Genomic DNA, 15,939 nt, shown 5'->3' on the forward strand with positions numbered 1-15,939 from the left:
AACAGGCTTGGAAAGAAGAGCAGGAAAAGTCCATAATTCTAAGATGCAGTTCCCAAGCTATAGTATGTGCAGCACTTATTGGAGGTTGGTGGAGAGCTAGCTGGTTGGATGGTGCTGGGTCTTGTCCAGCTGATTCTGCAGGTGTCCAGATACTTCATTGGAAAACCAGCTGGAAACAAAGAGGAAGAGCCAGTCTACCTGCCTAGACTACAAGTCACTACTAAATAAGAACAGGAGGACAGGAAAAGAATCTTCCTTGACTGAGGCTCTAGTGAGAAACTGGAGCTGCCAATCATCAGAGAGAGGCATATGCAAGATTGATTGGAGCAAGGTAGCTGCTATATACAAACTGTTAATTCAGAGCTAGTGAGGCCTAGCAGAATAGCTACTGTACAGGATGACTAGACTTTGCTGGACTTTCTTCCTTCTGCTCTGTCCAGAAGGAAGAAGTGGGCTCTGTATGATCTTCCGTCCCTTCACAAAGATACTTCTCTTTCTGGAGAGAAAGCTCCCCCCCGAGCCCAAACACACAGACACAATATTCTGGCTGTCTGCATGGAGGTGAGAAGCAGAAGGAAAGTTCTACACTAAAGTCATGGTAGAGTTGGGTCACCAAGGAACTCAGGACAGAATCTCAAAAATTCAGTAATCAAAAATATATCCCAGAGAGAAAAGCACTGAGGGTAGGAAGAGAACAATTAGTAATGTGGACATGATGCTGTCTGAAATAAGATTTCTGTTAAATAATACATGTGACAGTTTCTTATAACAAGTACTAATTAGATTACTAGAATTATTTAGATATTATAATTGTCATTTAGTAGCTGCAATATTCTATTTATATATCTATCATATATAATATTTAACTATATTTAATGATAATAATTATAATTACAAGTTAACCACTGAAAAACAGATTGCTATCCTAGTGACTTTCAGATCAGCTCCTTCGCAGCAACAGACACATGTTCTGGTAAATTTTACTCTTGGCTGAAATCTGACATTGTCCAAAGTAGGTGTTGAAATGCTAATTTATCCTCTAAATGTATTATGTGAAATTGCTGTTGAAAGAAACCACAGAACAGAGCCAAAGAAGTGACATGAACCTAGTTTGTTTGGACTAAGGAATTGCAGATAGGGGTTTTCAAAGGTTCTGGTGAGATCACAAATATTAGCAATTAGTTTTAGCAATAGAAGAGAATCTTCACATAAGAGGAAGTGTCCATATATGGACTTCTAGAATTTTGTCTTGAGTGGGTACTTTTGATAAGATCTGTTATTTGTCTGTTTCTTCTTTGGGGGAAGCCCTTAGACACTTAAGAAACATTGGGCAGCATCTTCCTCCCAACACTGACTAACAGCACACCAGGGTCACGCATGATGATACAAGGACTCAACAACACTCCACTGGGCTTTCTTTTCCTGATCTAAAATATGCTGTGACCACACCAAATGAGGAGAAGGAATCACATGACATCAACTCCATAGCTCTGTCCTAAGTAACTCTTTAAATATAAACCTAGGGCTTCTGCTGTTACTCTCTCCCTAGAATACCTATTCCAATTTCTCTCTCTTTCTCTCTTTACTTTGTGCCTCACAGAGTCTGGCTTAGCCTACAGGACAAACTTAACCTTGCAACACTTTGCTGTGACAAGAGAGGCAAGCTAAAAACAAGCCTTAATGGCCTGATTCTAGAAAATGTGCCTGGTCTCAAGTCTGGCTAACAAGGGTGCATAATATGTGGTATCTTTGTGAATTTCCAGCAACTAAACTACAAGCATCAGAGACATTCTGCATTTTCCTAGCTTTTCCTCTTCAGCTATGTCTACACTGCAATTGAAAACCCCCAGCTGGCCTGTGAAGGAGAGATAGAAGGAATAAGGGAGTTTATTAAAATGTCTAGTGCATCTGATGAAGTGGGTTTTAGCCCACGAAAGCTTATGCCCAAATAAATGTGTTAGCCTCTAAGGTGCCACAAGGACTCCTCATTGTTTTTGCTGATACAGACTAACACGACTACCACTCTGAAACCTATTAAAATGTAGACTTTCATAGCGTTTTCTCCACAATTTTTTTGGGTTGTTTTCCATTTTAATTGTTTTTTTTTCCTTCTTTACTTTTTAAGTGAGTTTAATAAGTATTAAAACTGATTTCTTGCATTGGAGTACAACCAAAAAAAAAGTGGCAACAGTACCTCAAACTTATATCGCAAGTAATATGGCAGTACGTAAAACACAAGAGAACACACATGATAAAATCCCTATCCAATGCTCCTATGTTTCTCCATCCTCAGAATCTATGATCTGCCATGAACACATGGCAAACCATGAGCCCTAATTTAAGAGAATTCGTATCCTTTCCCATGTGTGTATGCAGCCTAGGTTTTAACTTGGCAACTCTCAAGATTTGCAGTGAAATTAGTCCCACTGTTTACTATTCCACATCCATTTTCCCTTTTGCAAAAGTTCCCAAACGTCAGAAGTCTTGAACACTTTTTAAAATACACGAAAATCATGGAATCCATGATTCCTATAATAGCTGGGGCACAAATGCAGCCTTTAAATAACACTTTGTTTTCATAAGCTGTAATTTTTGTGGCGGGGGGGATGGAGGAGGGAGAGTGGGAACCAACCACTCTAGGTGTGAAATTCTGTGCTTGGTCTCTTTCCAAAGATGTCTTTTCCGGAAAGATTTCCAAGGTACATTTTTTCTGGTAATTGTGAGTAAATTAGATTTATTAATCGTGACCAGTGTACATTGTCTGGGAATGTAGGTGTTTGATTTAAGAAGAAAAACAAAAACTTTTCAAACAGATATTGACCTTCCTTTGGACAAGAGAAAGAGGAAAAAGCACTGGAAGATCCTGAAAAGGAGAATTTACATCAGAATTGTTTACTTAGTTTGGCCTCGCTCCCAAGTGCAGCATAAGTTAAGAATGTCTAGAAGACAACTCTCCTGACAGATTTAACCTCATGTATCTTTCTCATCTTAAATTATACTAGGTAAATATTGTGGATCTGTTGCTTGGTAATTAGTCTAGTACCTGGCAGTTCCAAACAATAGTGGATTGACTATGAACAATCCTTGGGAATTCTTTCAGATTACGAATTCAATAGTTCCTGTCATAAGGGAAAGTACTTGTTAAAGTCATCTCTCAGTTGACTAATAATAAATACCTATACTCAGCTCTTATACCATGCTTTTCAATCAGTAACATTCAAAGCATTTGCAAAAGGAAGTAAGTAGCATTATGCTCATTTTACAGTGGGGAAAACAGAGGCACAGAGCACTACCTAAGAGAGGTATAGAGACACATGAGTCTCCACTCCTTGTGCTGCCTCTATTTTTTATTTTTGGGCTGATCATCATTTTATCACCATATCAGAGATTATACAGATCTCCAAGTAAAAAGCAATACAGTTTTTAATTCAAAGTCTTTGGGCCAGATTCTAATCTGTTTTACACAGATTTACAGGAAATAAGCACCAGGCCCTTTCTACCTAATTTTTTAAAACATTTAATCCTTCATTTCAATTCATCAGTCTTGAAAAATGATGATGCCCCAGAGTTTTCTTTATGACTTCTGGCATGGTGCCTTAATAGCAACCTGCCGCTGGCCTTCTCACGGCTTTAACTTGTTCAAGTTGGAACATTTTCTAAGTGTTTCTCAGCATTCTAAGCTGGAGCATGGAGAGTGCATTTTGGGAGGAATGCAGATTTTTCTTCCATCAAACGTCCTCTCATGAAAAGGAACCTGCTGTTACCCAAAACTTAACAAGAGGCTTACTTTCTTCTTCACACTTTTTTTTCCCTGAGGAAGGAGTGTTCTGAAGTGATACAAATAGGAAAGGCTTTTCTCTAGAAAGGAGTGCCTAAGAAGGCCAGGGAGAAGAAAAGCAAACCAAGCATTTATAGGAACATTGAGAAAAACACAGGCCTCAATCCTACAATTCAATCCACAGAGGTGAACCCCTACACATTGACCAGAGTCCTGCTGACTTTGAGTTGAAGCTCAACTTTCAGTGTATGGGACTCTGTCTGGGCGCATGCTTTGTCTGCAGGGATGTGACTGCAGAATCAGGGCCATATATTCTTTAAAAAAGAAAATAAATATTTTCTTATTAGCATGTGTGAAACAATATTCACTATTAGGATAGCTTAGAAACAAGCTCATGTGACATACTGTCCAATAAGGTCACCTGAAATGAAGTACATTTAAAAAACAAAACCCTAAGACTTTACCAAAACAAGACACTCATTACATACGCCTCTCCACATGGAGAGAGGCTGAGATACTAAACTCCACATGACAGGTGTGCAATCATGCTGCTTAATACATAACTGGAGTGCACTCAGATACTATTGTGATGAACATCTACATAGAATAGAAAAAAATCACTTGCTGTCCTAGGCAATGGGAATCTCTAAAGCATATGAGTGAGGGGGAAAAAACAATCACCAGCAGCACCACTAAGCAGATCTTTGTGTATTGTGTATGTGCCCTGGTCCCCAAATGTATTATATAACACAACATCACTGGCAAGTTCATCACTGCACAGCAACTGCTGTCACCCTTTCTTAAATCTGTCAGCATTTCGGATCTCACACAGAGACTTGACCTTAGCAGCTACCAGATGAAAACGCCCTTTCAAGAGTCATGTCTGAGAGTTCCGGAAGAAAGCAGGGATAAATAAGTTTTTTTTTTTTTTTTAAATGTCATTCTCACACTCCTTGAAAATTAGATGGCAAATACTGAAATGCAGAGCAGTAGCTCAATTAGGAGTCTGCATGCTGACAGCCTTTTACAGAAAACTATGGAAAACCAGAGTGTCTTGGCAGAAATATGCTCTGCTCCTTGTACATCAATGAAAACAACAAATACATATGGAAACTCCATCTGCCATACTATATAGTGCTTCAGCTGTGCCTTAGCTTTTCAGCTTAAAAAAAATTCAATGACCATCTCAAAAATCACCATCACCTGGGAAAAGGAACTTGAGGTTCCATCTAACTTCCTTTTAGTTACCTCAGGGAACAAAGTTTCTTGTATGCAGGGCTTACTTTCTATTGACTAAACCAGCTCTCATAAAATGAATTGTAATTGTTTGTGCATTTCATTTGCTAGTAAATTCCATACACATGCATCATGTCTGGGGTCTTTTTGCAAACTAATAACAAAAATATGTCCATATTACGACTTTAGGAAAAAAGTGTGCACATTATCCAAAATGTCCAGGAATGAAACCCAGAATTTTCCCTAGAAGATAAGGGATTCGGAGACTGAGGCAAAGATTTATCTACAATAAGTCCATATCTGGTGATTTCTAAAGTTTCTAAACTGCAGCTGTAGTCTTCTCAGAAGTAACATTAATACAGTGGGAAGAAAAACAAAAGAAACAGTACAACCAAGTAATTCCTTTTCCACTTTCTGAAATCTGATTCAAATTAACAACTATCAAAATAATCGGCCTGTCCGATGTTATACTGTTGCTGGTACATGATAAAAAAGATTTTACATTTTTCTTACATTAAAAAAATAATAAAGCGGTCATGCTTTTGTGGATCTTTTTTCTCCTTCATAATATCTGATTAGCCAATCCTAATATTAACTCAGCAAAATGGCTGCAAATTAATATATCTGACGTACGTACAATAACTAAGTAATGATTATTATGGTGGCACTTAGTTCTTCCATGATTTTTTAAATTTGCTGCACTGCTATTCTCTTTATTAACCTTAAGAGAGATTAAAAATAACACTACCTATTATAATTCTACATGCATTTTAAAACATTAAATGCAAAGAAACGCAATTTACTAGATTTTAAACCTAGAAATATATTTGTATTTACCAGTAAAGAATCAGCTCCACCCATAATAGTTTCCATTCATTTCTCCATGCTGCTTTTTAAGTATGCAATGCCTTTTTTGAACCCACCCCTTTCTACCTTCAAATACCTCTTCAATAGCCATCTCTCCCATGATTACAAGAAGAAACTGGATGACTAATAATGCACAGGTTGAATTAAAACAATAAAAATGTATATTAATATATATATAAATATTTGCCATCTTTTGATAGTATCCCTCTCCCTCATCGCTTCATAAATCACCAGTTGGGGAGGAAACAAATTAAAAAAATAAAAAGAAACAAAAAATGGTGGCACTAACAAGACATATGCCCATCACCTTGGCCACTGTCCCTGCATGATGTACAAAGTTCCCCATATCTTAGTGTTTTGTCTCCGTACAACCCTATCCTGAAAGCATTTGCTCATACCTAACTTTGCACTATTGGAGCCACATGGGTATAAAGTTAATAACTTGCATAAGTTTTTGGAAGATCAGGGCCTCAGCCTATAAGCTCTTTGGGGCACAGACTATTTGACTTGTACAACAAGATCCCAGTCATTGTCCAGTTGAATGCTGTTGTATAAAAATAAAATACTAATTCATGCACTAGCCAAAATGATCTAAAAAAGGCACAAAAAACCTGTTTAAACAATATCGACCATTTGCTGTGAAGAAAACCCACTTAAATGGTACATAATAATAGGTCTGTCTTACCATAAATTCCAGTTGAAATACAGGGGAATGCCTGTAAAAACAAACAAGAAAATGAGTTGGATTTTTGGTTTTGAGCTTATTAAAACCAGTACTGTTTTTAAAATGCCTATTTCTCACCACTTGTAGATGCAATATTCACATAGGACAAGAGTAGGGTACAAGAAAATTGTTTTCTTCTAACATACACAGTAGATTTTGAAAAATTCAACCCCTGGGTTAGAAAATTTTCCCTGGCCAAAGAAGGCCTAAGCACTGAAAACATTCACAGCCCTTGTGGTTGTGAATGTGCCAAATGTGAACTAATTCTGCACTATCTTCTTGAATCTGCAGAGACACACCTACAGTTCTCCTGCTGCCCATAGTTGCACAAGGGCATGTCTACATAGCAAAGAAAAACCACGGCTAGCGTGAGCCAAATGACTCAAGCTTGCACGGTTCAGGCTGCAGGGCTATTTCATTGCTGTGCAGACATCGGGGCTCAGGCTGGAGCCTGGGCTCTAGTACCCTGAAGACTGGGATGGTTCCTCAGCCTGGAAGTCTACACAGCAATGAAACAGCCCCACAGCCTAAGCCCGAGCTGGCTGGCATGTGTGTAGACGTACCCCAAGCCTCCAGTTAGTCTCAAGCTTGCTATTGAGAAATGAGCACCAATTGCCAATAAAATGTTAATTTAATTCTACTTCCGCTGATTGGGAAAACTATAAGCAGCAGTGGAGAAGCAGAGGTATTCACAGGAAAGAAGGATCCAAAAAAGAGAGGATAGCCAGGTTAGCAGAGAAATTAATATCCCATGAGCACACCTTATAACTGCAGGAGACCAAGGGAAGGGTAGAACAATAGATTGCAACCGAACAGTCAGGAACTCTGAGGATTTTTGGTAGAGTGAAAGGTGAAGAGAGAAGCCAGAAGTTGGAGGCAATGAAAAATAGCACAGATCTATTAACTAGAAGACAATACAAAAGAGAGAGCACTTAAACAGTGTCCAGAGACAGTAAACTGAGAATAAAAACATAACACACCCTCCTTCCCTGCAGCTGCCTGTGGTTAGTCATTTTAATCCTCTGCTTGTAGGTTGCTGATACAAGTCATAACAGAAAAATCATATATACTTGTTGGGCTGCAAACAGTCATTATAGAAGTTACACAGTCAGCAGAGAAATTCAAGGTAAAAAGGAGTGTTAGCAATATTTTACCAGTCTTTGGGCATGGCTACACTTACATTTTTGCAGCGCTGGTAGTTACAGTTGTGGTCGTACAGCTGTGTAGGGCCAGCGCTGCAGTGTGTCCACACTGACAGCGACCAGCGCTGCAGTGTGGCCACATTTGCAGCATTTGCAGCGCTGTTTCCCAACCTCGGGTTCCTCTACAAGGCTGGGAGTTGAGGGTTCTGCGCAGTATCTAGCTGTTCTAGCACTGCCTCTTCTGGACAGAGCCTCTGATTGTTGTTCCATGGGATTCTGTTGGAGCCACTCACCAGCTTAGGAGTCACCGCCGATAGTCCTCTACCACCAGGACACTTTGGCTTCCTTCACATCCTCTCTCATTCTCTTTCAGGCCTGAGGTACTTCTCCAGCTTCTCATATTCTTTTTCCTGATGTTGCTGTCATTTGGCTATATCATCACCCACGCTTCTTCTGGTCCTTGCTTTGTTGATTGGCCAGTACTCCTGGCCGTTGGATCGGAGTCCGATCGGTTAGCTCTTGCTGAATTCTCCCATCTGGTTTGGGAGGGTCTAGCCCATACAGCTTGCAGATGTCCTGTACACATGCTGCCACTTGGTTGTGCCGTTTTAATGTATGCGTGTTCCTCCTGCCTGCATCTACTCACTGCTATGCTGTTGTACTGTTTGAGGCCTCTACTGCACGTCTGCACCTTGGCGTCCTCTCTAGCGTGGTTAGACCCCTGCTTCAATGGGATTCTGTGTGCTCTCTGTGTGCTATGATCGTGCTCAGTGCTGTCTTTTAGTTCAGCCTTTCCAGCCATGGAGGATTTTCCTTAATTTGTCGATGTACATCCCATGCAGTGTTTTGTTCTGCCATGGCACTGTTTCTGCTTGGTCTTCCTCCCAAGTTGCTTGCTGCTGAGGCTTTCTCTTCTTACTGATGTACTTGATGTTTCCGGTTCGTCCAGGATCGTGCTCACCAAGCTCTTTCCGGCTGTGTGATACGTCTCGTGGGTGTTGAAGGGGTGGAAACCTCTGAGAGCTTCCGGTATTCACATGGCAGCCACTTATTTACGGCAGTTGATATGTGCGGACGTATCTCGTTGATGGCGATGGATCTGGTTCTCCCACTGAGTGGCTCTTAGGACTGTCTTATCTTTGGTGTACTTGGTGTTGCTTGTCTTCTTGCCTCCTCTCGTGAGTTTTGCCATCTCGCGATTGGGCGCCGAGGTACTTGTAGTGCTGATATGTCTGCTATGTGGCCCCGTGGTTACTTCACCCCATCAGTTCCTTGACTACCTTCCCTCTCTTCTACCTCCGCCACACTTCTCCATCACGAATGAACCGTATCCTTACTGTGATCCACGTGTGGATTAGCCGTCAGTGTCTGTCATTCTTACAACAGCTGATGTTCATCCTGATAGAGGAGGTGGCTGATGTAGTTCCACTCACTGACTGTACCCGTATCAGTCCTTGATGATTATTGGATGAGGGGGGTTTAAGCCTATGCAGACAGCAGCCGGGGGGACGTGCATCACCTGGTATTATGTCGCACTTGATGGCCACTTGTGCTAAGCTGACCTTGAAGTTGACTTCCAGTGTTGCCGGAGTAGTGAAACGCGTCCTTGGTTCCTGGACTTTGTATGCGCCAGACATTCACAGATCCCACGTGTGCAGCAATTGATGGTCGAGGGGTAGGTTTCCTATGTCAAGCAAGGCTCGTGCTCGCGGTCTGTCCTAGATCTTGAGTCTTGGGCGACTGCTCTATCTATGAGGAACTGGTGTTTGAGCCTTCTGGTGTTTTCCCAAATGCCTTTCTGAGCTGTGCTTCATAATACTGCCATGATGTTCTGTCGCTTGGTGCTTATGTGTCTGATAGACTTTCCAGATTGGGAGGCAGTATTGGCAGTGTTGGCGTCTCCCTGCAGGATCTTCGATGATCAGCATTGTCCTTCTTGTGTTAACCAGTTTGGGTGGGATCCTGCTGCTAGGCAGTGGTTCGTCTGTGCTGCTAGGTTCTATGCACTGCTAGTTAGTTTTTAGCAGTAGGTGTGGATTATGTTTGGTCCAGGTGCTGTCCAGCTCTTCATGTTCGTTGACCGCTGCTGGATTCTTTACGTGATGGTGACTGTCTGCTGGGAGAGCCTCTGTTCTCATCCTGAGCCACTTTCATCGCGTGTTATGAGTCTTCTCTTTTCTCCCATGACTGTTCTGTCCAGTACTGTTCGTTTTGCTGCTGGTGGCTCTGCTGTTATTGTGTTGTTGCACTGCAGTTGGGAGTACACCTTGAGAGGTTCTTTGTCTTGAGAACAGGCATTACTTTTTTGGCCTCTGAGTTTCTCTAGGTGATATCTCCTTTAGCTGGTAGCCAGTGCTGTGAGCCTTTGTTTAGCAGTCTCTAGGCTTCAGATGGGAGTTCAGGCCCTTCTGTTTTTTAAGTAGCCGAGCTACCTTAATCTCTACACCTTCTGTAGTTCCATTATTTAATGAAAGAGAAACTAATCTTTCCATTAGACATTCTCTTTTAATCTTAGCCAAACCCTGAAACAAGCAAGCAGCTCTGAAATAATGTTCTTCCTTGTATGACTAAAATAAAGATTGGTTCTCCGCCTTCCTTTCCTTTCCTTCCTTTCCCTCTATGTTGATTCATGATGATGCTAGGGATCTGACAGCAACCATAACAGCATTGATATCTGAGACTTTTGGGACAGATCCTGTGTTTCTCCTGAGCTTGTGATCATGTAAGACCAGGTGGGAAGCAAAGATGGCATCAAAATCAATGTAAATAAGAGAAGGCAAGAGCATGGACCATATTCCTGTAGGTAGGGGCTTAGTTTCTTCTGCTTGGAGGCAAAAATCAGCCTGACTCGAGTGCAGGTCTCCAGACATAAGTGGGAGAACGTAAATGCAGTCATGCATTTGTACCCACATTTGCAGATGCTTGTGGTGTGTCTCTCTCTTAGCGCTTATTTACTACGGCTCATGGAGTTATTTCTTTAGCTTCAAGTGGGACTGGTCTGTGCTCCTGTAATGGAGTCCTGGGTTTGAACTCTGATGATGATCAGATTGTTACCACAGTCTTAACAGGAAGCAACAAACAATGTATTATTTTTCAATAGAAGGGAAGCTTCTATCCATTAGCTGTCTTAGTGCAGCTCACAGAATAGCTGGAGTTATATAGGAGAATTTAAGCTCTGTCTTATATATTACTATTTCTGAAAGAGAATCCAATTCATCTAGGCTTAGTTGATGGATTTTATTTCTTACAGATTACTGTAATACTGTATTATCAAGTCAACTAATTGTTACGTATGGGTTACAGGCAAATAGATCTCTATAATGTGGCTCCTTTGCTCCAAAACTACCTGCCGCAGGACCAATCATTTTGGTTCATCTTGCGTTTGGATATAACACAACCACCCTCTCCAGGCATGCAAGACACCTACTGCGAGCGAGAAGCGTAAAGCCGCACCTCCTCAGTCACCTTTCCTTCCCAGCACAGTGGAATGGAGTGATGGCATCAGGCTTTCACACCTGAGTGATTTTACTCTCAATTATATTTTTCGGATCTCCATTGTGTCTTAAAGCTGAACTTTAGGCTTATCGTTCCCCAACTTCCCATGTTACAGTGGAAGCACTGATTATTTCCTTGTTCTTACACGTGCAGGTTTAGGGTCCAGATTTTTAGTTTACAGACATAATTATTCATGGACTACCATCGTTCATCAGAAAAATTTAATGTGCATCCACAAATGCTTGGCAGTTGCTACACTGAAACTTAACTTCTTAATTTTTTCTTAATTTAATTATCACTTTCTGTACAAAATCAGAGCAAAGAGGGTTGTAAAATAGGTTCATTTAGCTAGACAGAGAGAATCTTTGCCTTACCTGGCTTTGTACTTTGGACATATTTGTCCCCTTCTGGTGTATATCTTAATTGAATAGACTTAATTTGGTAGTTAACCAACATTAAAGACAGCAAGATGCCATCTTTAAGGCCCGTATGGGCTTAGGGGCTACCTCACTTCAGCACCAAGTTTGAAAATGTATTGTCTATATATGCCCTGCTTCAGTGTCTTGAAAATGACCAAGCCACTGGATGTTTAAAAGCTATCCCCAGTTTTGAACCTCCATCTTGAGCAGTAGTGCTTGACCATGAGCTGGGACTGCTTTCATCTCTAACCCAGCGGGAATAATTTTGCTGGGATGATTGGGCTGCAAGGGTATCTTCAACATTTTGCTCCAGGTAGTCCTGTCGTTTATATGTATTTTTGCTCTATCGTTTGTCCATTCCATATCCTCTTGCTCGCTGCTGTATGTGAGAGGTTTTTTTTTTCTCTTCATGTTTGTAGTGAAACCTACTAATTCACAGTGCAATTGATGATGGCAGTGGCAAGGTTTGTTTATTTATGGGTGTAAGGCAATTAAAAAAAGGTAAGGTGATTAATCCCACTGCTTAACCACATAATCGATACATTATTTCTAAATGTTTTTGGATGTTTTCTACATTTTCAATTATTGGTAGTTACACAACACAGATACAAAGTGTACAAGTGCTCCTTTATATTTATTTATTAAGCATATTCGCATATAGAAAACAAAAAATTAATTTCATTCACCTAATACAAGTACCTGGTGCAATCTCTTCATTTGAAGGTATGAACTTACAAATTTGTTCAAAAAAACCCTGCATCAGAATACACACATGTATAACTTTAGAACACAAGGTCACTCGTTCTACTTAGCATCACTGAGCCAAACAAGTCTGTTACAATTTTCAGCGGACAATGCTAGCCGCTTCTGGTTTACAATACCTGAGTGAAATAGATGCCAATGGCAACTGTTGTAGTTCGCTTCGTAAACAATTTGCTGTCAGATATGGGCTGAAGATCATATGTCCCTTCAACACTTTGACCACCATTCGAGGTTACCTGCCTCCATGGCTGATGCAGGTTCTGCTTGCTATGGTCCAAAGAACGAAGGACCAATGCATGTCTTTTTCATCATTGATCAGATGCAACGAGCAGAGGATGATTTTCTTTTTTGGTGGTTCGGGTTCTGTATTTTCCATCATCTGAGGCCAGGTCCTACACTGCGACTTTAAAATCGGATTTAATGCCGAATATACCGATTTAACGCTGTATCCGTTCACACGACGTCGGTCATTAATTATCGATGTTAAACGGCTCTTAATCGATTTCGGACTCCTCCCAACTTGAAGAGGAGTAGCGCTAATCGATGTGAAACTCGTTAGGGATTCATGTGGACGGAAATTCGACGTTATGGCCTCCGGCGGATCCCGAGTGCAAGCACCTGGACGCTCTGACAGCATTCTGAACTCGATGCAGCGGGCAGGTAAACAGGAAACCCTAGGCGAACTTTGAATTACATTTCCTGCTTGACCCAGCGTGGAGTCTGATTCAGCGCCGGCTGGCGATGCCAGTTCTGAAATCGAAAAGAGCTCCGGCAATAGACCGTACGGGAGATATAGGCTCTGATCGCTGTATGGGAGACAAAATCTTGTTGTACAGCTCCGTACAGACCACGAAATGCCAAGCGTTTGAATAAAAGACTCCAGGATACACATCGCTGTGTTGACAAGCGTAACGGGAGCCAGAGACTCAACTGGATGCTCATAAAGGCGAGAGGGGAGGTATGGGACTCCAGTATTCACAGTCCACAGCAGTCTCTGAAATGTATTTGCATTCTGGCTTGAGCTTCCCAATGTCTGATAGGTTCAAACCATGTTGGCGTGGTTTCGGAACAGCTCTCAGTTTATTTCCACCACACCAGTGAAAAAAAAAGGGAAAGTTGCTGTCCTATGGTGTTGTCAATGCACTCTGCGAAAAAAGCCCAAAGGGTTGTCTGCTGCCCTTTCACAAAGGAGGTGGTGAGGCTGTACCAAGCACCGCCCCGGGCAGTGTTTTCTGCCCCATCAGGCATGTGTCTCAACAGAATGGGGACTATGGGATAGCTGGGAACAGCTACCACAGTGCACCGCTCCTGGAAATCGTGGTAGCTTTGGACTATGGACGCAACAACGATTTTCGGAGATTCCACTGGTGCGCGCTAACGATTTTATTAATCGTTGTTAGTATATCGGTTTACTAATTCCGAATATCGTTTGCGTTGGTAGATGTACCCTGGTTTGCTTTTTAAGACTTCTGAAGCATGCGCCACTCTCATCCTCTAGATTTGGGATGTGCCTTCAGATTCTCTAAACCTTGGGTTGATGGCTTGTAGCTATTTTTAGAATTCTCATATGTCAAATCTGCGTGTCAAGTGTTCTTAAAACCAAAATGTGGGTCTATCGAGACTGCCTATAACATGAAATTATCCGCGAGTGCAGGTAAACAGAACAGGGACCATACGTTCTCACCCAAGGATTCTGTCCAAATGTATTCAATGCATTATTTTTTTAACGAGCATCACAGCATGGAAGAGCATGTCCTCATGAATGCGATGGCCGGAGCATGAAAAGGCATCACATGTTATGTATCTGGATTGTAAATAACCTTGCAATACCAGGTACAAAGTGCATGCGAACACCTTCTCATTTCAGGGGTGACATTGTAATAAGAAAGCAGGCTGCAGTATCTCTTGTAAATGTAAACAAATCTTGTTTTGTTGTAGCATTGGCTGAATAAGAAGTAGGACTGAGTGGACTTTGTAGGTTCTTATAAGTTTTAATTATTTTTGATTTCTGACGTGTATTATATAACAAAATCATCTACATTTGTAGTTACCTTTCATGTGTGAACGAGTGCATATAGACTTGTATAGGTGAGAAATAATTTATTTCTTTTGTTTATTCATTTTACTTGAAATATTTGTAATAATTTATATAAAGGAGCACTGTGCACTTTGATTTTGTGCCTTAATGGAAATCAAGTTACTTGAAAATGTAGAAACATCCAGACTATTATAATAATTACAATTGGTATATCTAATGTATAACAGTGTGTATTAAGATTGCATTCTTTTTAATCACATTAATTTTTTTGAGTTATTGTGATGAGTTAACTGTGATTAATCAACAGCCCTTTATTATTTATTTGTGTGCATGACAGAATGCATTGAAAATGCTTATTTGTTAGGCGCTTGATGTTATTATATAAACCTCTAATTCCCCCTCCCCCCACACAAATTTGTGCATCTGGGGCCTAGTATTTCAGTCCTCTGCTTTATTCGCGAAAAAGTTGTCCTAAGAAAAAATCTTAAATGTTAGCAACAGGATGTGTATTGAGTTGGCACAGCCAGATGGTTTCGAAGTGCTGGAAATTCCCAGTATTCGATGTAATACTGTATAAAGAAATGGGTGTCTGCAGGTCTGTCAAGTGCCAGCTGTACCGCTTCTGTAATCATGAAATAGTCATGATTTATTAAATATTTTAACTCTTGAGTTTTCAGAGAATAGTGATCTTTACTCTAAACAATGCAGAAGCTTGTGGTTTTTTTGCAGTGCTGTGTACTGCCATCCCAAAACTTACAGGGCCTCTAGCTGTGAATTACAGGCTCGTTGTTTAGAAGGGGAACAACAATCCTAGATTTAATTTTCAAAAGGCTTGTGCACATTGCCAAGTTGCAGCGTGGTGGGGCTTACGCACTGCCCTTACCAGGTGTCCAACTTACAGGATCAGCCAGCGCGACTCCCTTCCTTGCCAGCGCGATGGCTGTTTACACTGGTCCGCCTACGGGTGTAGCGAATCAGCGCTGCGCTCATCAGTGTGGACTCACCAGCGGCTGTATATATGGCCTCCAGGGGTTTAGAAGGTTAATATCACATTCGTATACAAACACCGGACGGTACTCCCCGGGCTACTTATCTAAAAATACACAGCTGCTCTTTGCTGCACGCAGATGCGAGGCCGAGCGCGGCTTTGGACATGTTCACAGCTGTTTGCTTGAGGAGCCAAACAACACAAGTGGGTGCAGGGGAGAGGAGTCGTCAGGAGAGCTGCTTCTGGTCTGAGCCTTTTTTACATTTTAAGAGTGGATTGAGAGAGGGGGGGGAAATGCGCCGAATTGCGGCCAGGGAGCTGTCCACACAGTGTCTGCTCCAAAATCCTTCTCTGCTCTCCGCAAGCTCTCTGTACAATCCACCTGCAGCGGGAACTTCACAATGTCTGCTCAAATCCACTCTCTTGTCTTCCCGCAGCTCTCAACCTTGACCTGGATAGTGCCACATGGCACACTCCAACAGCGCTGCTT

General features: G+C 41.4%; 1 protein-coding gene across 3 annotated transcripts in view; it reads right to left on the bottom strand.

The window, feature by feature from the left end:
- MACROD2 (mono-ADP ribosylhydrolase 2) overlaps positions 1 to 15,939 on the bottom strand; it is a 1,390,378-nt gene that overhangs the window by 407,850 nt on the left and 966,589 nt on the right. For all 3 annotated transcript variants that reach the window (XM_075064471.1, XM_075064469.1, XM_075064470.1), the window contains one exon: positions 6,567 to 6,597. In XM_075064471.1, coding sequence (XP_074920572.1) covers positions 6,567 to 6,597 — 31 coding nt within the window. The remainder of the gene's footprint in view (positions 1 to 6,566; positions 6,598 to 15,939) is intronic.

This window comes from Chelonoidis abingdonii, chromosome 3 (assembly GCF_003597395.2).
Source record: "Chelonoidis abingdonii isolate Lonesome George chromosome 3, CheloAbing_2.0, whole genome shotgun sequence".
Lineage (NCBI taxonomy): Eukaryota > Metazoa > Chordata > Testudines > Testudinidae > Chelonoidis > Chelonoidis abingdonii.